At 41.3% G+C, this 27,782-nt stretch overlaps 1 protein-coding gene and 1 long non-coding RNA gene across 2 annotated transcripts in view; one reads left to right on the forward strand and one right to left on the reverse strand.

Annotated features, from left to right (window-relative positions):
• LOC119618304 (uncharacterized) overlaps nucleotides 1-27,193 on the forward strand; it is a 28,252-nt gene extending 1,059 nt beyond the window's left edge. Inside the window, exons 2-4 of the long non-coding RNA XR_012094699.1 lie at nucleotides 20,752-20,830; nucleotides 24,069-24,253; nucleotides 24,422-27,193. This is a non-coding gene — a long non-coding RNA (uncharacterized lncRNA). The remainder of the gene's footprint in view (nucleotides 1-20,751; nucleotides 20,831-24,068; nucleotides 24,254-24,421) is intronic.
• On the reverse strand, nucleotides 295-11,476 carry MPZL2 (myelin protein zero like 2). Its single transcript, XM_008021045.3, has 6 exons — nucleotides 11,093-11,476; nucleotides 9,930-10,096; nucleotides 9,437-9,647; nucleotides 7,054-7,201; nucleotides 4,564-4,639; nucleotides 295-2,226 (listed from the first exon to the last, which is right to left on the reverse strand). The coding sequence occupies exons 1-5, from the start codon at nucleotides 11,148-11,150 to the stop codon at nucleotides 4,576-4,578; spliced, it is 648 nt and encodes a 215-aa protein (XP_008019236.1). The 5' UTR covers nucleotides 11,151-11,476; the 3' UTR covers nucleotides 295-2,226; nucleotides 4,564-4,575.
• Nucleotides 27,194-27,782: the final 589 nt, after the last annotated feature.

A 27,782-nucleotide genomic window follows, 5' to 3' on the forward strand; every position in this document is an offset into this window, starting at 1 on the left:
CCTCTACTAAGAAAACTTTTCAGTAAAGATAAAATATATATCCATCTGTTTTCCCTGCAGTGTAGAACTTTTAGATATGTATATACACAAATTATATAATTGATAATTCTTTATTACTAAAGGTTTATTTACATAGTGTTTAAGGCATAATAAAAAATAAATTACAATACAAAAGTGCTCTTTAGGAAGGAGACACTAAACAATAGGCCCATATTACCCCTTGACTATTTAGCCAAGACATAAGCTGCAAATTTTGCTGAAAAAACTGTCCATACATTTTTAACTACTTCTTCGTTATTCTTTTTTTTTTTTTTTTTTTTTTTTGAGACGGAGTCTCGCTCTGTCGCCCAGGCTGGAGTGCTGTGGCGCAATCTCGGCTCACTGCAAGCTCCGCCTCCCGGGTTCACGCCATTCTCCTGCCTCAGCCTCCCGAGTAGCTGGGACTACAGGCGCCCGCCACTGCGCCCGGCTAATTTTTTCTATTTTTAGTAGAGACGGGGTTTCACCATGGTCTCGATCTCCTGACCTTGTGATCCGCCCGCCTCGGCCTCCCAAAGTGCTGGGATTACAGGCGTGAGCCACCGCGCCCAGCCTCTTCTTCGTTATTCTTATGGACCATCATCTAGGACATCTGTTTGAAGAAATATCCAGTTATAATATTTTCAAAGGTTAGAATTGTGAAGAAAAAATATAAAATGTGATTAAAGGATATCTAGCCTTCAGATGTAATTTACAGTTTTAAAATTGCACTTTAAAACTTTGCTTTTTTAGACAGTATAAAAGGCAGAATGAAACAGATATGTAATGAATTTCAGAATTAAGGTTCATATGTAGATCAAACAGTTTTTTAAAAAATAGTATTGGAAAAATATCAAGGTCCATACATTTAAATACAGATAATGTTTGAAAATTCTAGTTTGTTAAAAGAAATAACATCTGCAGCCCAGTCAATTAAAAACTGAAAATATCAGTCTGTAAACATTGATCTTGAGCCTAAACTTTTAGATGTTTTCTATCCTTTGAACAAATACTTCTGTATCTTAGGCTTGGAAAAGACACTGGGAAACTAAACACTTTTAAAAGGCACTTTTCTTTCAATAGCCCACTTATAAAGTTTGCTTTATCTACCAGTATAGGGGAAAGAAAGAATAAAATTTTTTTTTTTCCATTTAAAGTAGCTTTGGTATTTCTGTGCTCCATATCAAAGCCTTCCTCCCCTAAAATAAACAAGTGAATTAGAATTTTTTTTAAAAAAGTTAACAATTTCTTCCAGTTTTCAGAGTTTTATATAAAACTGTACAAAATTATCATCATTTAGAGTTGATTTTTTTCACCAGCCCTGAATTTTCAAACTTGTAATATACTGTTTCACGATATTTTTATTAAACTGCTTAATGATTCCAGTCTGCAAATGAGCATAGGCTCTGCTCTGTTATTCTAGATCATTGAACTGGGGGGCAACATAGTAAGCTAAACAGTCTGTCACTGCTCATGAAAGACCCGCATTGTTGATTATTTTTCCCAGCACAGAAGAAAAGTGACAGGTGATTCATCCTGCAATGGCATCTACCAGTCTTTTCATATCTATGCAACCTTTTGTAGTTACTGTGTGATTTAGCGTTGTGCTTTTGTAAATCTTGGATTAATTAACAAAACAACAACAAAAATCTATCACCTGGAATATTGAAAGAAATTCATTAAAACAAGATGTGTCTCCTAGTTAAGGAGAGACATAAAAATCAAAATGTCATTTAACAGTTTGAATTTACCATTTACTGTTAGTCAAAAACACCGAGGAGGCTTAGCTCACCTTTTAATTGAGAATATGGGAAGGACACATTAACTTTAGTAGGAGAAGTGCTGCTAAAAGAAATACGTGAAAGGAAATATAATAGACAAATTGGCTTTTATCCCCTTTGATACCAATATATGTGTATACAAGTCATAACACTATAAGTAGTGTCTTAAGGGCAAAAATGTAGCTTCTTGTTTGTAAAACCTAATGAGCACTTGAAAACATTTACACTCTGAAATTAAATAAGACCTTAATAATGAGGCTGTGTATGACTGGTGAAATGGAAGAGCACTGTGCTGGCTCCAGAGGGATGTTGCTTGTATATGCGGTAGAACTGGTTGGAAAACAGGTCACGACTGGAAAAGCCAAAGAAAAGTTTCCATTAACTTCAACAAATACTAGGGTTCTTGTTCTTGGAAATCATCAGCTTCCTAAAACACAAAACAAAAGTTTAAATGGATAACATATTTGAGAAGAGTGCAATAGGAATACTTGGCGTTATGAATTACATATATGTTATTAGAAAGAAAATATTCTGAGGGAAAATATTCATATTCTCCCCCAATTTAATTTTTAAAAGAAGTTTCCTAATCCTTATTACATAATTTTCAGAGTTAGTATCCTTAAATCATAGCCTCTAAGTACCTTGCATGGACACTTGGATGACCCACAACTTGCTCACACACATACATTCCATATTCTCCCCACTTCTCACTCTCATTACAAACAAAATCAGACATACAGAAAAGTAGAGAAGAGAGTGTGTGGAATTTACCCATCCCTTCAATTCATTAATTCATTCTTTTCTTTTCTTACTTCATCTCCCCCATCACCTAATTCTGAAGCCTTTTTTGTTTTATTTGCTTTTTTCCTATGCTTTTAAAGCAAATTGCTGACATTTACACCTAAATACTCCAGTAAGCATTTTTCAAAATAGGTACATTTTCTGTATAACTACAATACCATCACTATACTTAATACAAACTAAAAATAATTCCCTAATATTGTCCATATATTTAACATTTTCATATTCAAGACTTTCCCAATTGTCCCTCTAAGCTTTTTTTTTTTACAACAAGCTTGTTCACGCTATTATTCATTCAGTTGGGGATCACACATTGTGCTTTGATTGTGTTCATCTCTTAAGTTTCTTTTGATCTAAAACGTCTCCCATATTTATTTTCCATGGCCCCAACTTGTTAGATAATCCCCTTAACTTTAAAAAGACAATAACCGTTGGTTGGTAAAAACTCCCTGATGTTAATTTTGGTTTTCTGATTTTACAATACGATCATTTTTCTCCATATTCTATTTTATAAATCCTTGAGGTCTTTCACTGGAGCTTTAGCCTATAAAAATGTGACCCTCTTTGCAACTAATAATGGTCTATAAAAATTTTCTCCCATGTAAGAGAGCCAGAGTTTTACAGGATAAAGTCATTAATATCAAGAACTTTCTTATGAGTGTAAAATTTAAGTTTGCATGTCTGGATTTATAACATCTAGAAATTAAATGTGTGGACCTATTTCAGAGAATGGGAGAAATTCTGAGCATATGAAAAATAAATTGGCCGGGTGCAGTGGCTCACGCCTGTAATCCCAACACTTTGGGAGGCTGAGGCAGGTGGATCGCTTGAGCTCAAGTGAGACCAGCCTAGGCAACATAGCGAAACCCCATCTCTACAAAAAGTACAAAAATTAGCTGGGTGTAGTGGCCCGCACCCATGGTCCCAGCTACTTTGGAAGCTAAGGTGGGAGGATCACTTGAGCCTGGGAGGGGGAAGTTGCAGTGACCTGAGATTGCACCACTACACTCCAGCCTGGGCAACAGATTGAGACCCTGTCTCAAAAACAAAGAAAAGAAAAATAAATTATCCTACTTTTTAAGTCCGATGAACCTGAAAACTGGAAAAATAAAATTATACACCACTAAAACTGGATTCATTTCATGTAGTTATTAGTGTCAATAACTAAATGAGAAGAGTTGAAATCAATTCCAAATAGTACAAAAGCTCTCCTGTAAAAACTGCCAGATACGGCCAGGCGCGGTGGCTCAAGCCTGTAATCCCAGCACTTTGGGAGGCCGAGGCGGGCAGATCACGAGGTCAGGTGATCGAGACCATCCTGGCTAACACGGTGAAACCCCGTCTCTTGTAAAAAAATACAAAAAAAAAACTAGCCGGGTGAGGTGGCGGGCACCTGTAGTCCCAGCTACTCGGGAGGCTGAGGCAGGAGAATGGTGTAAACCCGGGAGGCAGAGCTTGCAGTGAGCTGAGATCCGGCCACTGCACTCCAGCCTGGGTGGCAGAGCCAGACTCCGTCTCAAAAAAAAACCAAAAAAAAACAAAAAAACTGCCAGATACATCTATTGAGTCACTCTCTTAATACCATAATTGGTTTACAATTAAAAAAAAAAAAAAAACAGAATAAGCAGATACTAATCTTTTGATTTAAAAAAGATTTATTTACTTGTTGAATATTTATTGGTAGTAGTGGTAATAAATATAACCCCAAAGCCACAAATAACCTTAGAATTCTCTCAGCTTTAATGGCAGTAGAGTCCAGCTTCTTAATCTTTTGCACAAAATACACTCGAAGGAGGAGCTATCCATAAGACTAATAGAAGACTTTTGTCTCCCTGACCCAGCTCCTCTAATTTCATATGGGAGACACCTAACAGCCATAAAAGTGATCTGGGAGTCCTCATTAGAGATGGGCTGGACGCGTCAGAAAGCTGAGGAAAGAAATCAACCTATTTGTGAACCTTACCGTCTAAAAATGTTAGTCTGTGTCTTCTAAATAAACAGAGACCTTTTTCTCTTGGTTGAGCCTTTCCTCTTCTTTTCTGTAACAAAGAAGCGGAAACCGAATGTCAGGTGAACAAGACAAGAAGCAAGTAGGCAAATCCCACAGAAGCTTCAGGTAAAGTATTTCCCCCCATATTTTTGGAAGAATTACATGCACTTGGGAGTCAATTGAAGTTTACACAGAGCTAAACTAGTGCCATCTAATTAATAATAGTCACACCTCTGAACTTAGAGACTTTTCAGAATGTAAAGGAATACAGTTTGGATTCTGATTCGGGAACTCCAGAGTTTTAAAGCAGACACCTTATTTTACCATGAGTATCCCACCTCTAATTTATATTTGTTATTCAAAAAAAAAAAAAAAGTTTTGTGTTGACCTAAGTCATCTTTATTGATTCTATTCAAACTAGAACCTCAGAGTTGAGTTTGTTTAGGCTTCTTAAAATCAGTTCTGTTTGGTCGGGCATGGTGGCTCATGCCTGTAATCCCAACACTTTGGAAGGCCGAGGCAGGCAGATCATTTGAGATCAGGAGTTCAAGACCAGCCTGACGAACATGGTGAAACCCCATCTCTACTAAAAATAGAAAAGTAGCTGGGCGTGGTGGTGCATGCCTGTAATCCCAGCTACTTGGGAGGCTGAGGCAAGAGAATCGCTTGAATGCAGGAGGCGGAGGTTGCAGTGAGCCAAAATCGTGCCATTGCACTCCAGCCTGGGCAACCAGAGCGAAACTCTGCCTCAAAAAAAAAAAAAAAAAAAAAAAAAAAAATTAAGGGTGTTTATTTCAGTAATTACTTATTACGGAAATGAAATAAATGTTGCTGGAACAACTAGATATCCACATGCAAAAAAGTGAATTTGCACTTCTGTCTCAGCAATATACAAAAACGAACTCAAAATAAAACTCAAAAGATCTAAATGTAAAAATTAAGACTATAAAACTCTTAGAAGAAAACATAGCCATAGATCTTCATGGTCTTGGGGATTAGGCAATGATTTTTTAGATGAGACTCAAAAGCATTAGCAGCAAAAGAGAAAAAATAGATAAATTGGACTTCATCAAAATTTAACTTTTGTTCTTCAAAGGACACTATACTTCACTTCAAAGGACACTCACTTCAGTAGTGAGTGAGTTCTCACAAAACCTGGTCCTATAAAACTATGTGGCACCTCCCCCAACTCTCTCTCCTGCTCTCACCATGTGAAATGCCTGCTCCCATTGTGCCTTCTGCCATCAGTAAAAGCTCCCTGAGGCCTCCCCGGGAGCCAACCAACGTTGGCGCCATGCTTCTACATCCTACAGAACTGTGAGCCAATTAAATCTCCTCTTTATAAATTACCCAGTCTTAGGTTTGTTTGTTTGTTTTTTTTATAGCAACGCAAGAATGGCCTAATACATTGTTATGATTAAAAAAAAAAAAAGACAATAATGAGTGTTGAGGAGGATGTGGAGAAATCAGAACCCTCATATATTTCTGATAGGAATGCAAAATAGTCCAGCTGTTTAGAGACAGTCTGGCAATTCCTCCAAAAACTAAACAGAGTTACCATATGACCCAACAATTCCACTTTTAGGAGAATTAAAAACATATGATCTACACAAAAGCTTGTAAATGAATGTTTATAGCAGCGTTAGTCACAATAGCCAACAAGTAGAGAAAACCTAAATTCCCATCAATTGAATGGACAAACAACATATTCATACAATGGAATATTATGCAGTCATAAAAAGGAGAAAACACTAATACATACTACAACAAGGATGAGCCTTGAAAGCATTATGCTAAGTGAAAGAAGCTGGGCATAAAAGGCCACATATTGTATGATTCTATTTAAATGAAATGTCCAGAATAAGTAAATCCATAGAGACAGAAAGTAGATGAGTAGTTGTCAGGGGCTGGTGGGAGGGGATAATAGGGAGTGATAGCTAGGGGTATGGGGTTTCTTTAGGGAAGGAAGCTTAAAAAGGTTCTGCAATTAGTGATGATCGCTGCACAACTTTGTGAACATGAAAAGGGTGAATTTTATGGTAGGTAAATTTTATCTCAATTTTAAAATACGTTTAATGAACACCTGCTATCAGCACAACAGACTTTCCTAGGCACTGACTCACAGTGGCCCTGCTGACTGCCTAGCCCAGTGGGTTTTACAAATGTATGCTTCACTTTAAACATAAGGGATTTTTAAGAAAAGCTTTACATACCAGATTTTTATAAAATCAACCCCCCCCCGCCATAGTAAAGAAATCATATAAGGAAATATTTTGTAAAATTGAGAAAGCTTTTGTAAAGTTACTAGTTCATACCTAATTTATCTGTCCTGCAAATGTGAATTCTTTTATGTAGAATTTACTTAAAGGGAAAAACATCTGTTCAGCAACTGTTTAGCCCATTGCAAAATACCAAGAGTCCCCATTAGAGTGTTAGAACTTTCCCAGAACTGCCCAGCCTTACGATTTTATCTCCACCACTTTATGAGCTCTTTCAGCCCATCGCTTTTTCCGGTAATGCTGGAAGAGGACCACTACAATTACTATTATGATCATCAGTGCACAGGCAGAGCCAATGGCCAGAGCCAGGAAGTGGATCTCAGAGAAGCGTACTGTAAGGAGAAAAAGATTAAGTTAGGATTCTAAAAAGAAGAGGACTACAATGAAATCTAATGACATAATAGGGATGCATTTAATCAATAGATGGAATCTTCCTTTCTCCTATCTTTATGCATAAAATACTATATTACCTTGTAAATCCTACTAGCAATAGGAAAACCATACACATACTTTAGTGGTTCTCAAAGTGTGGTCTTCGAAATAACAGCAACCATATCACTTGAGAACATGGAAATCTTAGGCCCCACCCCAGACCTGCTGAATTAGAAACACTAGGGGTGGGGCTGAGCAATCTGTTTTAACATGTCCTCCAGGTGATTCTGATGCAACTTTGAAAACCACTGGGTGGGTTGAACTACCTATGGGGTAAAGTTTTTGCTAACCTCATCAAGCCTAGTGCCCAACTCATTTCTCCCTGACTTCTCACCACTTTCACTCAGTCAGTCATTTATTCAGATTTATTGAGGGCCTGCTACATTCCTGGCACTGTGATAGAAATGCAGAGCCAAAAAAGACATAACCTTCAAGGAGTTCATGCCACTGAGAGAATAGGAAAGTTAATCAGAAGCTACAGTCTAGTGGATAAATGATGGAAAAGGGAAACCAGAGGGAAGGTCTGCTAAGCCACACTAGAGTCTGTGAACCCTGGTTCTCTTGTCCTTTAGCTTGATTTCTGATTATACTTCCATAAGCCCTCAGAGTCAGAAAGGACATTAGAGAATGTCTAGCCCAGGATTCCCAGCCTTGACTCTGTGAAGGAAGGTGGGGAAGAAGGATGGAAGGTAGTCTGCAAGCCCACAGAATCCATGCCTCATTGTGTATGTCTCCATTGTTTTATGGGAAGCAGGGCCATGGCTTTAATTTGATTCTCAAAGAATAATTACCCACATATGTTAAGAACCACTGATTTTTTGTTTGTTTAACCTGTTCATTTTGCAGGTGAAGAAACTGAAGCCCCAAACCATTACATTATTTCTTTCAATACTCAAATGACTTCTGCAAGGTCACACAGTCCTCTATTGGTGGGGTGTTGAGAAATGGTTTCAAACTGTACTGTGAATGAAAGGAAATCATACCACTTCTCAGGCTTATATGTTTGGAGTAGTGTTGGTTAAGAGCACACACCAGAGAACACTAGGTTGAAGTACCTAGCTGTGTGATTTGAAGTAATTAACTTCTTTGAGCCTCAGTTTCCTCATGTATAAAATAGAGATAACAATATTGATCTGTTGAGTTCTTAATAAAAAATAAAATAATTCATGTAAGTTGTTCCATGCTGTGCCTGTACAAAATAAACACTCAGTGTATGGTAGCTATTAAGTACAATTCAGAGGTTGGGACATATTCACATTTATTGTCTCATTTTATCCTCATCATGATCCTCACTGTGTTATTCTCACTTTACAGATGAGGAAAATCAGACTTATTGATAGCTGGTAAATGGTAGCAATGACTCAAACCCAGATCTACAACTTGTAAGTTTCGTGTACTTTGCTCTTTGTTGCTTGGCATGGTTTTCCAGATTGTCCTTTATAGGGATACAGATAATACAATGCACCAGTTTAGAACACAGTTTTAGATTCAGAGTTGATTGGGTTTGAGTCCTAAGTTACTCCATTTATCAGCTACATGACTCAGGGCAAGTGACTTAACCTCTGTGAGCCTCGTTTCCTCGTTGGCAAGATGGGAGGCATTAAATGCACAATAAACTGATGAGATATGTACAGATTAAATAAAATATGTCACGTAAAGCCCCTGACATTTGGGAAGTACTCAGTAAGTGTTAGCTACCATTATTAGTACCTGCCTCCTAGAGTGGTGTGGGGGTTCAATGAGATAGTGTATGTCATGCACTTTTGACAGTGCCTAGCATTGGAGTAGGTACTCAGTAAGTGTCTCGAATAAATGAGCGAGTGAACAGACCTATTGTAAGCCTTTTATCCAAGAATTGCTCCCTCTCCCTTTCACAATCTCAGTGCCATTTTTGTAACAGATTCTCTGAGTTCCTTTGCTTTACTTTCTGTTTCTTTCCAGGGCCAAACAAAGCCTTTCTCTTTTTACCCCAGAACTCTTCAGTCTCCCTCTGAGGCTCCCAGTTCTGAAGGGCTAGTCCCTCTCTCTATCCATCACAAAAGATTGTCCCTCTCTCTCAGCCTTAACAATGATTGCCCCTTTCTTTTGTACAAGCTCTCATCCTTTCCAAAACCACTGTTCCCTGAATAACCTACCAGTGTGCACGACGCTGAGCCGGATCTCCCCTATCACCCCATCAACATCAGGTGGGTTCTTCACCTGGCAGGTGTATGTCCCATTGTCGTCGAACTGCAGTTTCCAGAGAAAGATGGAGGCATCATACCGCTCAGGGTTCCCATCCCAAGACACCCGGTCCTTAAACCGCCCACTCATGGGTTGGAAGGGATCTATGTGGTAGTAGAATACCTAGAGAGGGGAAATGGCAAAAGGTCTTCTTACTCAGCACCCAGGCAAGGAGACCAAGATGGTGGGAGCAGAACTGAAACACCAGCAAACCCAACTGTCCTGTCTGCAGCTCTGTCACTTGCTTTCCCCTTCAACGGCCTCTCAGTCTCTGTCCCAGGAATTGTTTCCCAGCTTAACCTTGTGCTTGCTGCTAAGAAAAATACTGGAAGGGAAAGGAGAAATGGACTGGCTTATTATTTCCCTAACCAAGAGTACCCTGGAAAATGACAATAATCTACTTACAAACTGCTCAGGTCCCCCATCTAGAGGACGAAAATTCCAGGTCACTGTTAGAGCATCACCCACAGGGGCAAAGCTGGAGAAAGTGCATTTTAACCGAGCATCTGTCCCATTAACAGCCTCCAGCACCCGGGAGGTATAAATTTCCACAGCTGCTATAGGCCAAAGAGCTGCAATGAAAAAGAAGAAAAAGAAGGGTTAACAGGAAATGTAGTATTGTGAGAACTTCTGCTGACACTTCCAAAATAAATATCTGAGTAGGACTTAAAGTGAAGTGAAACTGAGATGCCCCAGCTCCCAAACTTACTTCACCCAGAATCTACGTACTCCTACCCGTATGCAATCTGGACCCTCCCATTCCATGTGACAACTAAACTACCACACAGCAAGCCTTCATAGTGCTCTTGCTTTCTGCACAGCATGATAGCCTCGCCTCGTGGTACTGACTTCAAAACTGTTATAACAAACTACAGACATCCGCAAATAGAATTGAAAGCATAAACAAAAAATTAAAACGAATCATAACATTGATTAGACATTACATTATGTATTAAGGTTAAGTATTATGTATTGTATGTAAAGTGGTCTCCTAGCAGGTAAGTTTTCCAGATGGGTCCTTATGTGGATTTCGTACGGTTACTAGTCTATTGCAGAAACCGAATGAATCAACTCCAGACAGCTTATGTTCACCTGCACCCCTGGAACCTTTATACCACGTGGCATTTTTTTTTACCTTGATATTTACATTTAGAATGTGTGTGTTGGGGCACTTTCAAAACCACAGTAGGTCTCTCTCTAACAATCTCCACTTTCCTGATGTTGCTGAGAGTCACAGACAAGACCCACACACAGAAATCCAAATGCCAAGTCCTGCCAGCAGTGGGAGGTTGAGAACAGCCACACACACAAAAATGGCATGTAACCTGAGATTAGAAAGCCCTCTGTGTGCCTGAATCACTGGCAGCTGAACACACCTAAACCTGTTTGTCTGAGAGCAATTCTCCAAAAACAGTCCACCAACTTTGGTTTCAGTAAAATCCAAAGTAAAACAAACTGTATCTGTGGCTCAGACTCCCAAACAAAAGTCTTGCAACTTCTAAGACAATTAGCTAACTTTATAGAGTGAGCAGTGGAGGAAACGCTGAGAGAAGCCCGCCGGCTCTTACCTGTGAGCTGTATACCAAGGAGAAGAAGCACCGCACGAGTAGCGCTCTTGCCATACATGAGGGAAACCCAGCCTTGGCCCCAGAGACCAGACCGGGCAGACCAAGGGCTCCAACACTCTGCCAAGGCCACTCCGGGAGGAGCAAGCACCGCGTTTTCCCAAAGAGAGGAGTTTGAGTTGAGTTCCTCACCTGTGCCTGTGACTCAGCCCGCTCTGCCTGCGCACTTTTCTGAAATGAAAGGAGGGGCCTCAGCTCCCAATGCCCTCCTTCCTTTCCTCTCTCCCGCCCTCTCCTCTAAAGAGCATGAGCACGTCTGCACAAAGGTCCCAAACTCCCGCAGCCCTCTCTTTACTTTCATTTAATCTGACTGGGCTCTGGCCTCTAGATGGCCTCGGAAACAGCCAGAGGAGGTGGTGCCAGTCTGAAATGTCCCAGACTGTTATGGGTTTGGCCCCTACACGCCCTTTTAAAACAGGCTTTAGGCTTGCCTGGGAAGTGAATGTTGAAACTGTCCTGCAGTGATTCCACTTCTCGAAGCACCACCCCAGGGCCACATTGCCCTGGGACTGGATTAGATACAATTTCAAAACGGGAGTCGGAATTCCTTAAGACCCTCAGTGGACAAAAAGCTGATACCCTTGTTACTACAAGGATTTCTGCACTTCTTCTAGTTTGTAGCTTTCCAGGAGACCTGGCAGAAACAAACCAAATCAAATCTCCACGTTTAACAATCCTTTACCTTTGAAGAATTTAAAGACAAATCAGGACACCATCCCTGCTCGTTCACCCTACCATCCCAGTGCAATCTATAAAGTGCTCTCCTGCTGATTGTTTCATCTCCGCAACGCCCCGTGAAGCATTCCCATTCGACCAGTGAGGACGCTAAGAACCTGAGGAGGGTAAATGATTTGTCCAAGGTTGCACAGCTACCATGTGGCAAAACCAGAACTTTTCTTAAAAATCTAGTACTCTTTCCACCAAATATCAGCTAATATGAGCGATCAGACATGGGGCTCTCAAGGAAAAGGTTTTCGTGATAACTTTGTTGTGCCTCGGATTTCATCTGCCGTTTTTAGAATAGCTAAATGACTGAGAAGTCTAAAGAGCTGAGGAATCTAAACAAGAAAAGATGTCTCCTTGTCTGGAAAGAGGGTGGGTCATCGTTAAAGATTAATGAAGCGGCACAGAAACATCGGTAGGAGGGGGATGAAGCTTACACATGCAGTTAAGAAGTAGGCTGGACTGGGAATCTAACCCTGAAAAGAGATAGATTGCCCTTATCCCTGGATTAGCAGTCTAGAAACTCTTCAGTCACTCATAAAATCTCCTAGTTGAAACCAGAGCAAAAAAGGGTGGCAGGAACAAGAGAAGGCGGCAGGGTGAGTAGAAAAAAATAGAACATCATAAAGAGGGAAAAAAGGAGAAAATTCTACCAAAAGAGAGGAGAATACAGAAGTGCAGAAAACAGCAACAGGAGAAAGATGACATGGGCATGGAGCAAAAACAGGTAGACAACCACAAAAATCCATTGTGTTGGAACTCAGAAAACAGAGGCTGCCCCAAATGCAGACCAGCTGTGTGCTAGTGAAAACCTGTTGGCATGGGGAGAGTTTCTGAAAACTGTGTGGCGCCTTTGTCAGCTTCTAGGTCAGAAAGGGACCTAAAATCAGTCTGCTGTGGGAACCTTTCAAATGGTGGTGAGGAAGGATAAGATACAGCCTTTCGGGTATGTAGGTCAGAAGAGTTCAGCTCCAGGACCCTGAAAGAAAAAGAGTTAAGGAAATTTGATCTTGGTTGGCTTCCAACTTTGCAGGGAAATACAGCTACAGAGGAAGGAGAGGTAGAGCCAGGATTTTGAAGTCTTCAGCAAATTGCAAAAACTTGTGAGAGGTAGAGTTACCAAACAGCTCAGGGATGCAGTGAAAAGCAACAGGAGAAGAATCAGGGCAGGAAGAACTGAACAAACTGCCTGTTGTCAGGAGCAGAAATCCCTCCCCCAGGTAGCCAAATGCCCATGAGCTGGCTGCCAGCCTTGCTCTGAGGGGCGGGAGTTATCCAGATCCCACTTCTCTGCTGAGTTCAAGTTCCTGGCTTAGTGCTTGGCAACGCCCAATTGCTTCCAGTTAGCAGGAGTGGCTTCACCGTCAACTACTTCACCTCACTGGGCAAGGAAGAGGCCAAGGTAGAAAGTTAAGAAGAGAAAATGCTAAATAAAAAGGATGTTTGCCCCTCACAGTTTTCTGGACATCAGTCAGCCAAACTTAGACCAAAACTGAAGGCAGCTACATAAGGCCTAAGTTTTGTTTGTGTCTAGGCAAATAGAAGGAAAGGAAGAGGAGTTCTGGAAATTAAAAAGAAATGTTTTCAGAGACACCATTTTCTTTCTAAACTTTTCCAGAGAAAGATCCTGATTGTCATTTAAAATTGTGACATACCAATAGTTTTTGAAAGAATCTCATCTGTCCCATCCCTCTACACATTTCCCAGAAAATGATTTCTAGTAAGTATCTAGACCTTAGCCAGCAGGAGACTCACTGGGGGCGCAGGAGACTGAAGGGACAGTGGGCCTGTATCAATATTTGCAAAAGTTATCTTTCTCAACATCTTAGGCGAAAATCTTTTTTTCACAAAATTAGCATTCTGTGAAGTAAGGAAAACAAATAATTTAGCTCTTAGAGTGATCAAATAAAGCATTCGTTTACTCAAAAGTTTCTGTTCATATGTTTTTAGTAGAAAAAATTCAGACATACATAGAATATTTCTACCTGGGAGGGAATCATATAAGATAGGAAGGTGAAGTAAACAAATAATTACCACATTCTTGATTTTTAAATTCAATCCTTAAAGGATGAATAGGAATTCTGGAAAGAGGAGAAACAAAGGCCTTCCTATTGGAACAAATGGGTGGGAATGTGGTACCCACAGGGACTAGCATGCAATGCAATTCCTCAAACCTAGAGCACAGAGAGGAGTGGCAGGCCAGGTGCGAGGCTAGGTCCACCTGGACAGTGCCTTCATCCACCATCCTACGGAGCGTGGACTTGATCCTGACAAATATAACCATTGGGGATGGATAATATGTGACCCAAGAAGAGCATCTCTAGAAGTAGAATTACTTTGGTATTTCCCAGAACCATTAAAAATGAGAAGGAAAGTCTTGGGACACCAACCACCACTTACTCTCCTGGCTTTTTTTTTTTTTGTTTGGGCTCCTGGCTTATGAGCCAGAATGAAAGTGTAGACCTAACATCTGTTTTCCGAAGACTCAGGGACTCCCAGCCTTCCCCAACCAACAACTCCAATCTCTAGCATCCTTTTTCAAAACTTCCCCTGGTTTAGAGAGCTTTTCAAAGATGTGAGAGGGAGGCTAGGCTGTCAAGAGTCATAGATGAGAGGTGGGCTCTTAGCCCAAAAGAATCGTTGTGTTCCCTGTGGCCCTCCTTCTTGCCTCAAGTTTCCTAGAGATATTCCAAAACAGGTCTGGGCCTGAGACTGAGCCTCTATGAGTTTAGAAAAATCGTGGGAGGGAACGCTCTCCTGCCCCACCTCATTACAGCTGATATGCACCTCTCCAATAAGCCTCAGGCTCCTCTGGTAATTATAGAGGAGAGGCATCATGCCCTTATTAACCAGCCCAAAGAAGAGACTCTGAAGTGGTTTAACACTTCACTTTTTCTCAAGGGAAGCTACGTAGATTGTGCAGGGCTAGAGAGATGGGGCATTTTTGAAGATAACTTTGAGGAACCTCTCAGGAGGATAAAGGGACCTTGATAAATGAATTTATCTACCTCTCTGTTAACCATGCACACCACCTCTAAATGGTGGTGAGAATTTACATTAGATTGTGTTTATTGATGAACACAGCATCTCTTGTTGTTATTGTTCCAGTTATCTCTTGTTAAAATTGGTTACCATGACCAATTTTTTATTCCTAGGAAGTTAATTAATTTCCTGAGAAAAGAAATAGCCCCCTTTTTTTTTTTTTTTTTTTTTTTTTTTTTTGCTACTCTATTCTAGGAGGCATGACGTATAGGAGCTAGAGTCCAACCTGCCTAGATCCAGATCCAAGCTCAGCTGCTTACTAGCCATGTGACCTTGGTCAGTTATTTAACTCTCTGTGCCTCAGTCATCTCATATGTAAAATGGGAACAATAACATTTACCCCATAGTCTGGATGTAAGAATCAAGTGAAATACATTAACTAAAGTTCTGTGCTCAGCACCCACAGAAAACATTCAATAAATTTTAGTTGTTTGTGACTATACTTAGTTAAGATGTTTGGGAAAAGGGCTGGCAGTTTCTTATGAAGCTAAACACTCAGCCACCCTGGCAATTCCACTCCAAGATGAATGAAATTATATATACAGAAATATATTTGTAGGAGAATAATCATGGAAGTTTTATTCATAATAGCCCAAAACTGGAACAGCCCAGGGGTCCATCAACAGTAAAATGGATCTTCTGTAGAATATTCATATCGTGAATCCTATTCAGCAATAAAAAGGAACAAATCACTGATACATATCACCACAATGAACCTCAAAAGTAAGTTCAGCAAATTAGCCAGACACAAAACGGTAGAAACTCTTTGATTCCATTTATATGAAGTTCTGGAACTGGCAAAACTACCTTGTCATAAAAAAAAGTATAAAAGTAGTGTTTGCCTCTGGGGGAATGGGGACAGGGATTGACTGGAGGGGCATGAGAGAACATTCTAGAGTGATATTAATGTTCTACATCTTGACAGGGGTTTGAGTTACGCACTTGCCAAAACGCTTTGAATGGTATACTCTTAAGACTCGTACATTTCATTGAATGTAAGTTTTACTTCAGTAATTTTTTAAAAAGAATTGTAAACAAATTCTAAACTCTCATTAGTGCTGAAGTATTTACAGGGAAGCATCCTGATGTCTGCGATTTAATTTAAAAATGCATAAAAAAATAAGACTCATTGATAAATGGATGAATGGAAGGAAGGAAGGATGGGTGGGTGGGTGGGTGGATGGATGGATGGATGGATGGATATGTGATCAAGCATAGTAAAATGTCAATTGAAGAATCTAGGTGGGATACACAGGTATTTACTGTATAATTCTTTAAATTTTTCTGCATGTTTGAAATTTTTCATAATAAAATGTTGAGGGGAAATTTGCTCCCACATTCACCAAATTTCTTCAGCATTAAGTAAATGACAACACAGATTCAGTAATAAAGTGTTGGAGAATCATTACATTTTATCATTCTAATTTAGACATACCTTAGAATACTGGTAGATTTTAACAAATAAAAATTACCCTTAATGATTTTAAATTACTATTTTTCAAGTGCCTACTATGTACCCAGCACTGTGGTAGGCATATTACATATATTAGTTCTGATCTCCATAACTGTAAGACGATACATAGATACCTCCATTTTATAGATGAGGAATTGAGACTCAGAGAGATTGATTCATTCTAATACCTATTGAGCCCTGTTGCTAGAAATTATGCTAGATGCCAAACAAGAAATTAGTGTGTACCCTCAAGTTGCTAACTGTATCTTGGGAAACACAGTCAAATAAGTAGACAATTACAATGCAATGTGACAAATGAGTTGTGATCAGAGAAACACAGAGGCCAGGGTCCTTCAGCCAGCCCTGGAGGCCTTGGGAAGGCTTCCCAAAACAGGAACCATCCAGTGTAGCTGGCTGGCAGCTACAGGCTCTAGGGTCAGAGAAACTTGGGTGTGAATCAAAGGTCTACATCATTTATTCATTCATTCATTTAAGAAACATGTTTTGGGTACCTATGACACGCCAGGCATTTCCCTGGGCACACAAGGAATAAAGTAGTGAACAAAGGGGAAAGGGGTGGTCAGGGAAGACCTCTCTGATAAGATGAAACTTAAGAAACATCTGAATGAAGTGAGGTAGTGAACCATGTGGATCGGGAAGAAGGACATTCCAGCAGAGGAAATAGTAAGCACAGGACCTGAGGCAGAAGCACGTGTGGAGTATTTGAAGAAAAACAAGGAGACCATTGTGGCTGGAGCAGAGTGAAGGGGCAGTGGTGAGGGGCTAAGGATGGAGGGGTACAGGGCAGACCAGACCACTGGGGTACAGGGCAGCCATTAAAGGGTTATGAAAGACAGTCTCTGGAAAGGGAGAAAATATTTCATATTTGCAAATCAATTTCTGCTAAAGGATTAATGTTTGGAATGCACAAAGAATTCCTGCAACTCAATAACAACAACAGCATCCAACAACCCCATTAAAAAATGAGCAAAGGACTGGAATAGACATTTCTTCAAAAAGATAAAATGGCCAGTAGGCACAGGAGAAGATACTGAACATCACTAGACATCAGGAAAATATAAATCAAAACCACAGTCCATTAGAATGCTATTATCACATCCACTAGGATGACTATTACCAAAAAAAAGACAGAAAATAGAGTAAGTGTTGGCAAGAATGTGGAGAAATTGGAATCTTTGTGTATTGCTGGTGGGAATATAAAAGAGTGCAGTCACTGTGAAAAACAGTATTACAGTTCCTAAAAAATTAAACATAGAATTACCATATGACCCAGAATTCCACTTCTGGCATGTACCCAAAAGAATTAAAAGTCAGTACTCAAACAGATAGTTGGACACTGATGTTCAAAGCAGCATTGATCACAATAGCCAAAGGATGAAAATAACTCACGTGACCATCAAAGTAAGAATGGATAAGCAAAATGTGACATATACATACAATGCAATATTTTCAGCCTTAGAAAGAATAAAATTTTGACACGTATTTCCACATGGATGAATTCTGAAGGCATTATGCTAAATGAAATAAGCCAGTCACAAAAGGACAGATATTGAATGATTCTACTTATATGGGAGCATCAAGAATAGTCAAATCCATAGAGACAGAAAGTAGAATGGTGGTCGCCAGGGTCTAGAGGAAGAGGGAAATGGGGAGTTATTGTTTGATGGGTACATAGTTTCCACTTGGGGAGATGTAAAAGCTCTGGAGATGGACGGTAATGATGGTTGCACAAGAATGTGAACGGACTTAATGCCATTGAACTGTACACTTAAAAGTGGTTAAAATGGTAAATTTTTTGTTATGTATTTTTACTACAACACACAAAAAAGAGAAAGCTTATGAAATGAAAAGTAAAATGTTCTGACTCGTGTTTAAAATGATCACTCTGACTGCTGTGTGGGTATCTGGATCTCAGTGTCTTCAACCATTCAATGAGGATAAGGAGGCCTTCCTCATGGGGCGGTTGTGAGGATTGAATAAGAGTGCAAATAAATGACTTAGCACATAATGGCACTCAATTAATATTATCTATTATTGCAATTACTATTATAATTCTTCAGCTCTGAAGATACATACAAGGTAGGCAACGGGAGGTGGCATTTGAGAGGTGAGCCCAGGTAGGGGTAAAAGTAGGTACAAAGCCCAAGAAAGAAGAAAAAACGTGGCCTTTTTGGCAATTAAAAAACTTGAGTGTGAGTGGAGAGAAAAGGGGAAAAAGAAAAGGGAATGACCCTCAGAGATGAGGCTGAAAATGTAATCAGGGGCCAGACCAAAAAGGCCCTTGATAAGAGTTAAGGAGTTAGGGCTTTATCCTGAGGGCAATGAGGAAACATTGAAACTGTTTAAGCAGAAAGTGATTTGATCAGATTTGTGAATTTAAAAGATCGCTCAGTTACAGTATGGACAAAGGCACTGGAAAGGAACAAGGCCGGGGAAGAGGCTTCCAGGAACCCAGGCAAGAGATTATTTGACCTGAGCTGAAATAGTGGCAGAGGGAATTGAGAGAAGTTAAGAGTTTGAGAGCTGTCAAGGAGATGGAAAGGAAGGGAATTGGTACATGATTAGAAGTGGACAGAATGGGTATTAAGTATTGGAGGATAATTCTCGAGTTGTTTTTTTTTTTTTTTTTTTTCGAGACGGAGTCTCGCTCTGTCACCCAGGCTGGAGTGCAGTGGCCGGATCTCAGCTCACTGCAAGCTCCGCCTCCTGGGTTTACGCTATTCTCCTGCCTCAGCCTCCCGAGTAGCTGGGACTACAGGTGCCCGCCACCACTCCCGGCTAGTTTTTTTTGTATTTTTTAGTAGAGACGGGGTTTCACCGTGTTAGCCAGGATGGTCTCGATCTCCTGACCTTGTGATCCGCCCGTCTCGGCCTCCCAAAGTGCTGGGATTACAGGCTTGAGCCACCGCGCCCGGCCAATTCTCGAGTTTTGAGCCTAGGTCACTGGGTGGAAAGTGACTGCCTTTCTCTGAAACAGAGAAGATGAAGAGTTGTTGCATTTGATGTTTCTATGGGACAGTCAAGCAGAGATGTTTAGTACAGCACTATTAAATACAGTTTATGGGAGCCCATTATTTTGGACTAGCCTCCTGCACTAGGTCCCAGCAGACCAGACCAAACCAGAACAGAGCCACTCATGGTAGGTGACATATTATCAAACTGAACTCTGAAATGGGCCAGTGTAAAACAAACAAACAGAAGATTCACAGTAACCAATCAAAAGGGGTCAGCGCACCTGAGCTGATACGATAAGGAAGTCTCCTCTGTTTTTGTTTTGTTTTGTTTTGTTTTGTTTTTTGGTGTTTTTTGTGTGTGTTTGTTTTGTTTTTTGTTCCTTTGAGATGGAGTCTCATTCTTGTTGCTCAGGTTGGAATGCAATGGCATAATCTCGGCTCACCACAACCTCTGCCTCAGGGTTCAAGTGATTCTCCTGTCTCAGCCTCCCAAGTAGCTGGGATTGCAGGCATGCACCACCACGCCCAGCTAATTTTGTATTTTTAGTAGAGACGGGATTTCTCCATGTTGGTCAGGCTGGTTTCGAACTCCCGACCTCAGGTGATCTGCCCACCTCAGCCTCCTAAAGTGCTGGGATTACAGGCATGAGCCACCGTGCCCGGTCTGTTTTTTGTTTTGTGGTTTTTTTTGTTTTGTTTGTTTGTTTGTTTGTTTAGATGGAGTTTCACTCTTGTTGCCCAGGCTGGAATGCAGTAGTATGATCTCGGCTCACTGCAACCTCCATCTCCTGGGTTCAAGCAACTCTCTTGCCTCAGCCTCCTGAGCAGCTGGGATTGCAGGTGTGTGCCACCATGCCTGGCTAATTCGTGTATTTTTAGTAGACACAGTGTTTCACCATGTTCGCCAGGCTGGTCTCGAACTCCTAATGTCAGGTGATCCACCTGCCTTGGTCTCCCAAAGTGCTGGGATTATAGGCATGAACCACTTCGCCCAGCCAGAAGTCCCCTCTGTTTTAGCCTAAGAAAGAAAGTCACTTCCAAATCACCCATAGGCTGGGTGCAGTGGCTCATGCCTGTAATCCCAGCACTTTTGGAGGTTGAAGCAGGAGGATTGCTTGAGGCCAGGAATTCGAGGCTGCAATCAGCTATAATCATGCCACTGCACTCCAGTGTGGCCATCAGAGCAAGAACCTGTCTCAAAAGCAAGCAAAAAAAACCGCTCATCCACTTTTTGTTCCCTGTATCTGCTTTCTTCAGCCCCTTTCTACCTATAAAGCCAACCCCCTGTGCTCAGCTCATCAGAACACTCATTCTGTTTTACGGAATGAGGTGTTGCCCTTTTCTAGAATTGCAAATAAAAACCAATTCAATATTTAAGCTAAATCTGTGGTAATTTTTTCTTTTGACAGTAGTACCCACCACAGATCTGAGCTCTACAGAGAGTTCTGGACTGGAGATGCCAGTTTGAGGTCTTTCGCCCTTCAGAAGGTAATTGTGAGAATGGGAATGGATGAGACGGCCCGAGACCACAGTAGAGTGGGAAAGGACAGAATCTAGAGGTTGAAAAATACCTAAGGGACAAGGGGAAGAGGAGATGTCTAAAGTCACTGAATAAGTGTGTCCAGAAGAAAGGGAGAGAGAATTACCAGGAGAGAGTGGTCACAGAAGCCAAGGGAGAAAGGTATTTAAATAATGAGTGAATATTGGGGCCAGGCACGGTGGTTCACACCTGTACTCGTAGCACTTTTCGAGGCCAAGGCGGGCAGATCATGAGGTCTGGCCCACCTGGTGAAACCCCGGCTCTACTAAAAATACAAAAATTAGCTGGATGTGGTGGCACATGCCTGTAGTCCCAGCTACTCGGGAGGCTGAGGCAGAAGAATTGCTTGAACCCAGGAGGTGGAAGTTGCAGTGAGCCAAGATCGCACCACTGCGCTCCAGCCTGGTGACAGAGCAAGACTCCGTCAAAAAAAATCAATAAATAAAAAGAGCGAATACACAAAATATCAAATGCTGCTAAAGTCAAATAAAACAAGGACTGAAAATGTCTACAAGATTCCCCAGTTGGTGATTTTGGCGGAAGCAGTTTCATCAGAAAAGTTGTGAAGCAGAGCCCATTTTGCAGTAGATTGAGGAATCATGGTAGACTAGGATGTAGTTTACTCTTCAAAGGACAGAGCTTATAAAGGGGGCAGAGACAGAGGCAACTGGAAAGAAATAGGAGTAGAAAGAAGTTTTCAGATCTTGATTTATTTGTTGGTTTTAACTTTAGCATGTTAAAATGCTTTTAGGACTGAGGCCAAAGACACGAGGAAGTGTATCTCTTGCATTGTTAAGAAGAGGTAAAGAATGTTCTGGCTGCTTAAATCAGCCCTGGCTCATACCTCTTATTCCACTGTAATAATTAACCGTACACCTTTTATGCTGTGGTGTTACAGTTTGGAAGAAAATTTATATGGTCAATCTAGATAAAGGGGAGCCCCCAGATGGGGCACAGGTACAGTTAACTTTGAAGGTAAAAGGATTGGGACAGAAAGTTGAAGGAGTTTTTGAGCTGGGTGTGTGTGTGTGTGTGTGTGTGTGTGTGTGTGTGTGTTTGTGTCTGTGATTTTACGGAGTTTTTTCTCCTCTGTAAGGGAGTTATCATCCAGTGATCTCTACTTTCCTTGTGTAATAGAGAAGGAAAGTCACTGTCCTAGAGTAGAGGAGATGGAGAGGCAGAAATCTTGAAGACAGAGGTGATCCAACGGTTTTTTGACAGGAATAAGAGAGGAAATTGGCCTAAGGCTGAGACTTAGCGATCAAGTAGTGTAACCAAGGTCACCCAGCTAGTGATACAGTCAGACTCACAACAAGACCTGCCTAACTCACAGGTCAACTCCAGAGACAACTTTAACTCCTTCTTCAACATCAGTCTCCCTTCCTCATTAGAATCGACCAAACACGTCAACAGTCAACTCTCAGTTGTATGTACCAACCACTCTGACCAGTAGTACCTTCCTTCTCTCCCCAAAACTGTACCTCCACGATTCTGGAAGACTTTTGAAGCAAAAGCAAATGAAATAAACAGTAGGTATCCTTTTCTCAGCATCTCTCCTGAAAGAAAAAGTCGATGGGAAAATACTTGGAATTTTTGTCTACAATAAGGTTAGGATTATGCAAAATCTCATTTTGTTCCATTTGCCTCTTCCATTTGCCTCCTATTACTTAAAAAAAAAAAAAAAGTTTTGAGCAACTACCAAGTGTCAGGCACCATCCTCAGGAATTCAAGGGTGAAAATGATAAGATCTTAGCCCTCAAGGAGTTCTCAGGTTAAAGAAAAAAAAAAATTAGTCACAATACAGGGTGACGTCAATAATAAAGGAAATGCCACATTCAAATGATAGCACAGGAAGAACAAGCTCTGCCTGGAAGCACAAGGGAAGCTGTCCCTGAAAAGGCTAACCATACATGGCATCCTTTAGCCGAGACCAGTTGACAAAAGAACAGGGGGGCTGGGTTATAGTGAAATAGCATGGCTCATACAGGAGCTTCAAGTCAGAGGCCAGCTTGTGGGAATCGCAATAACTACCATTTGTTAAATAATTTTCTTTCTTTTTTTTTTATTTTTGAGACAGAGTCTCACTCTGTCACCCAGGCTGGAGTGCTGTGGCTCGATCACAGCTCACTGCAGCCTCCACCTCCTGGGCTCAAGCGATCCTCCTGCCTCAGCCACTCAAGTAGCTGGGACCACAGGCATGCGCCACGATGTCCACACTTGTATTCTTTGTAGAAATGGGATCTTGCCATGCTGCCCAGGCTGGTCTTGAACTCCTGGGCTCAAGCAATCCTCCCACCTTGGCCTCCCCAAGTGCTGGGATTACAGGCGCGAGCCACCGCACCCAGGCAGTAATTTTCTTTTAATATCTTTACATCTCACAACAACCTTAGAAAGTCTTTATTAATCTCCTCATTTCACAGATAAGGAAAATGACACTAGGACATTTAGCGACTTGCCCAAGTTCATATAGCTGGGAAGTAGTACAACTGGGCTTTAATTCCAAACTCCATGATCCTTCCTCCACAAAACAAGCTTAAGACAGAAGAGGCAGAGCAGCATGAAGGGAGCTGTCGAAGGTGAGAGTCGTTTGTCTGCGGTTTCGTCCAAGGGTTTTTCATTGAAGTCTGATGATGTCAGGGAAATTCTAGGAAGTGATGGGAATTTTATATAAGTGTGAAAGAGAAAAGCAACAGAGACTTGTCAGTAATGCTAAAGAAGTTTTAGCTTTTTTCTAAAAATAATAGGTGTTATTAATGGGTTTTGTACACATATAAGGATTTAAGCATAGGTATGCAAAAGTGGTTGCATGGAGCACTCACTGAATAGGAAGAGAGGTAGAGGAAAATCTGAAGGTTAGGTGGAGTCTCCGCAAGAGGTACACTGTGCCCGGCAGAGTGGAAAAAGGCTCCACCTTTTCCAACACCATTAAACATTTTGATCCATCAACACCACTGAGACAGTGAGCTTACGTTTGAAAACAGACATCAGCTTTTTGGAGGAAAGCTGATCTTGCAAGTAGCCTACTTGAATAACAGCAAGTGGAAGCTTAGAAGCTCATGGCAAGACCTGACTTGTAATCCCCACCAGTAATTCTTGTTTTCCCTGGCCTCAGCCTCAGCAACTTTCTGTCCGGGGTCCTTGACTTACTGTAACTCCACCTCTTGTTCTTTGCTCTTTTCACAACAGCCATCTCAGGGGAGAAAAGAGGGCAGCAGACACATTTTGTAAGCAGGGAGGAGTATGGAATTAATAACTCAAGCAACGGGAAGAGTTTGCCTGTTTAACTCAGAATTGCAAGAAGCCTTGGAGACCTGTTACATTCCCATCTCCTAGATTGGCATCTGGACAAGACACTACTCCTCAAGATATCAGTAGGTATTGAACAACAGAAAATATTCTGTACGTAAGGGAAAACGCTAGATTAAACTAATGAAACAGAATTTTGTTTTGGTTTGGTTTTAGCTACAGTACTCCTCAGGGCTTTCAATGTGCTAACATGGAACCAAATTCTTTTACACCTTACCTATTCATCTTTCCAGAACTTTCTGTTCACTGAAAAAAATTGGGACAATGCATCTCAAAGTGTAGCCTGCAGACTACCTGGAAACTGTCACTGGTCCTTAAGGAGATAAATACAAAACCTGAGAGTAAGTATTTAAAGTTATTACAAGCAATTTGACATTGCCACAACATCCAAGGCTGTGATCAGAGGACTCACTGGACAGGTTATAGAACAGTGCAGGTGTTGCAAATTGTATGGCAGGAGGCATCATCATAGATCTGCCAAATGCTGAAAAGCAGCAAAGGTGCTGAGTTAGCTAAGGCGTTTCAGCCTTTCTACCTTCCCCTCCATTTCCCATTGAGGCCTGAAGCTTCAAGAGAACAAGCAGGTTGGACTTGTCCGTTGAGAAGCCTTTCTGGGTAGAAAGGGCAGCCAGCTGCTTGTCCAGGCAGACAGGGTGTGAGTCTTCTCAGGTGAGTCAGAGGTAAAGAGGGAAGGCCTTCCTGCCTAGCTCAGTGAGGGGGTCCACCCTTAGCTTTGAAAAGCTCAGGAAAAAGTCCCAGCAACATCGCTGTTTTCTTGCAGTTTGTTCCAATGTTATATGCTCTCTTGTGTGTCAATATCTGCTGAGCTACATTAGCAGTAACCAAGAGGAAAGGAGGCTTTTAAAGCCAAAGAAAAATTGTCATTTAAAATTGTCACCTTGGGTACAAGCTTTTATTCTAATGATGCTGACATTATTCCAAAAATTTCTAGAACATTTTAAGAATTGCCCTAGGAGTTTGAATCATAATATTTTTCGATTTTTTTTTTTTTTTTAAACCAGGGTCTTGCTCTGTTGCGCAGGCTGGAGTGCAGTAGCGCAGTCTCGGCTCGCTGCAACCTCTGCCTCCTGGGCTCAAGCGATTCTCCCACCTCAGCCTCCCTAGTAGCTGGGACTACAGGCACGTGCCACCATGCCTGCTTAATTCTGTATTTTATTTGTATTTTTAGAAGAGACAGGATTTCACCATGTTGGCCAGGCTAGTCTCGAACTCTTGACCTCAAGTGATCCATCCACCACAGCCTCCCAAAATGCTAGAATTACAGACATGAGCCACTGCACCCAGCCTTGAGATTTTTAATGATGGCAAATCTTCATGCTTTTGAGAATGGGCTTGATTTTTGGACACATTTAAAAGTCATGTAGATCAAATCCAAAGAAAGTGAGAAAGTGAATGACCAAACTAGGCACTGAGTATGAAATCATAAATATGATGACTTGTGAAGTGCATAAATGGCCCCTGAGGATTCTTTAAAAGACAAAATTCTCTTTAAAAGCTCTTTAGGCCAGGATTGATGGCTCACACCTGTAATCCCAGCACTTTGGGAGGCCGAGGTGGGCAGAGCATTTGATCAGGAGATCAAGGCCATCCTGGCCAACATGGTGAAACCCTGTCTCTACTAAAAATACAAAAATTAGCTGGGCGTGGTGGTGCGCGCCTGTAGTCCCAGCTACTCAGGAGGCTGACACAGGAGAATTGCTTGAACCTGGGAGACGGAGGTTACAGTGAGCCGAGATCATGCCACGGCACTCCAGCCTGGGCAACAGAGTAAGACTCTGTCTCAAAAAAATACAAAACAAAAAACAACAACAACAACAACAACAACAAAAACTCTTTAAAAACTGTTTTGTGCATAAGTATAATAAAGGTATAATTTTCCATTTACTTTAAGGTCTCTTATCTTATTGAGCTGGATGTATACATTAACTGGCTCTTCTTAATTCACAGATTAAGGCCTTTCATGATCTGCCCCTGTCAAGTAACCAGCCCCTCTTTCCCCATTTTCCAGGCTCCTTAAGCCTTATTCATCACTATGGCAAACTAGTAACATGCTTGTTCTTACCTCCACATATGTATTTGTACATATGTTCTGTCTACTTTATCCAGCTGATCAACTCTTATTTGCCTTTCAAAATTAAGCTCACATTCCATGAAGCCTTCCCTGTCCCCTGGACCTGGAGTTAATAGTTCCCTTAGCACCTTGGGACACCTTTATTATAGCCCTTGCTGCACTGTGTGGTCATTACTTGTTTACACGTCTGCCTCTACTGTAGACTGAATCCCTTCAGGGCAGGGTTCATGTCTCTGTATCCCCAACACCTAACTGTTAGGCACATAGTAGATGCTCGATACTCACTTGCTGGATGAGTGAATGCGTTCTTACTGAAGCATCTGTGTGCCCCACACTGCAGTGATGCTAAGCAGTATGGAGCTCCCTCTGTTGGAACCTAAACGCGGTGGCTCAAGCCTGTAATCCCAGCACTTTGGGAGGCCGAGACGGGCGGATCACGAGGTCAGGAGATCGAGACCATCCTGGCTAACACGGTGAAACCCCGTCTCTACTAAAAAATACAAAAAAACTAGCCGGGCGAGGTGGCGGGCGCCTGTAGTCCCAGCTACTCGGGAGGCTGAGGCAGGAGAATGGCGTGAACCCGGGAGGCGGAGCTTGCAGTGAGCCAAGATCCGGCCACCGCACTCCAGCCTGGGCGACAGAGCGAGACTCCGTCTCAAAAAAAAAAAAAAAAAAGAAGTGGAGTGGCAACCTAAAACTCAGTCCCAGCTTTAACTTGGCTTATCTTTATATCTAAGTGAAGATCATCTCTAAGACTGGGATATATATCTACACTGAACAAGGGCTTCCCACCTTCCTCTGTTTTCAGCCTGGGAGCAACCATAAAAGGAAAGGAGCAAATGTAATCTGTATTATAATAGATTCTATTTGAACATGATTAAATTAAAGCTAATTGATAATGTTGATTAATAATAAACACTAATTAAATACTAATTGTCAGAATGTGTCTCCTACTTTTATTCACTCTTTATATGTTTGAATTACTAAGTTAATGATCAAGAATGGCACTATGTTGGGCTGAAACCTAGGATTTGGAATACACCCATTCATTCATCTACCAAATAATACTTAAATTGAATTTAAAAACTGAGACTGAATAATTATAGAGCACCTGTTATATGTCCAACACTGTGCTGAAAAAATATATGAAGATGCCATATTTAGCTTCATGGAAGTCACAGCCCTGATAGTAGAACTTTCCATCTGCAAAGCTCTTTGCAAAGCATTTGAATACATTGTATCATTTAATTCTCACTATTCTATTTTACCCAATTTTCCTCATCTTAGTTAGCTAAGGCGTTTCAGCCTTTCTACCTTCCCCTCCATTTCCCATTGAGGCCTGAAGCTTCAAGAGAACAAGCAGGTTGGAGAGCGTTCTTTTTCTTTCTTTTTTTGAGACGGAGTGTTGCTCTGTCGCCCAAGCTGGAGTGCAGTGGCAAGATCTCAGCTCACTGAAAGCTCCGCCTCCTGGGTTCATGCCATTCTCCTGCCTCAGCCTCCCA

This window comes from Chlorocebus sabaeus, chromosome 1 (assembly GCF_047675955.1).
Source record: "Chlorocebus sabaeus isolate Y175 chromosome 1, mChlSab1.0.hap1, whole genome shotgun sequence".
In the NCBI taxonomy this organism is placed as follows: domain Eukaryota; kingdom Metazoa; phylum Chordata; class Mammalia; order Primates; family Cercopithecidae; genus Chlorocebus; species Chlorocebus sabaeus.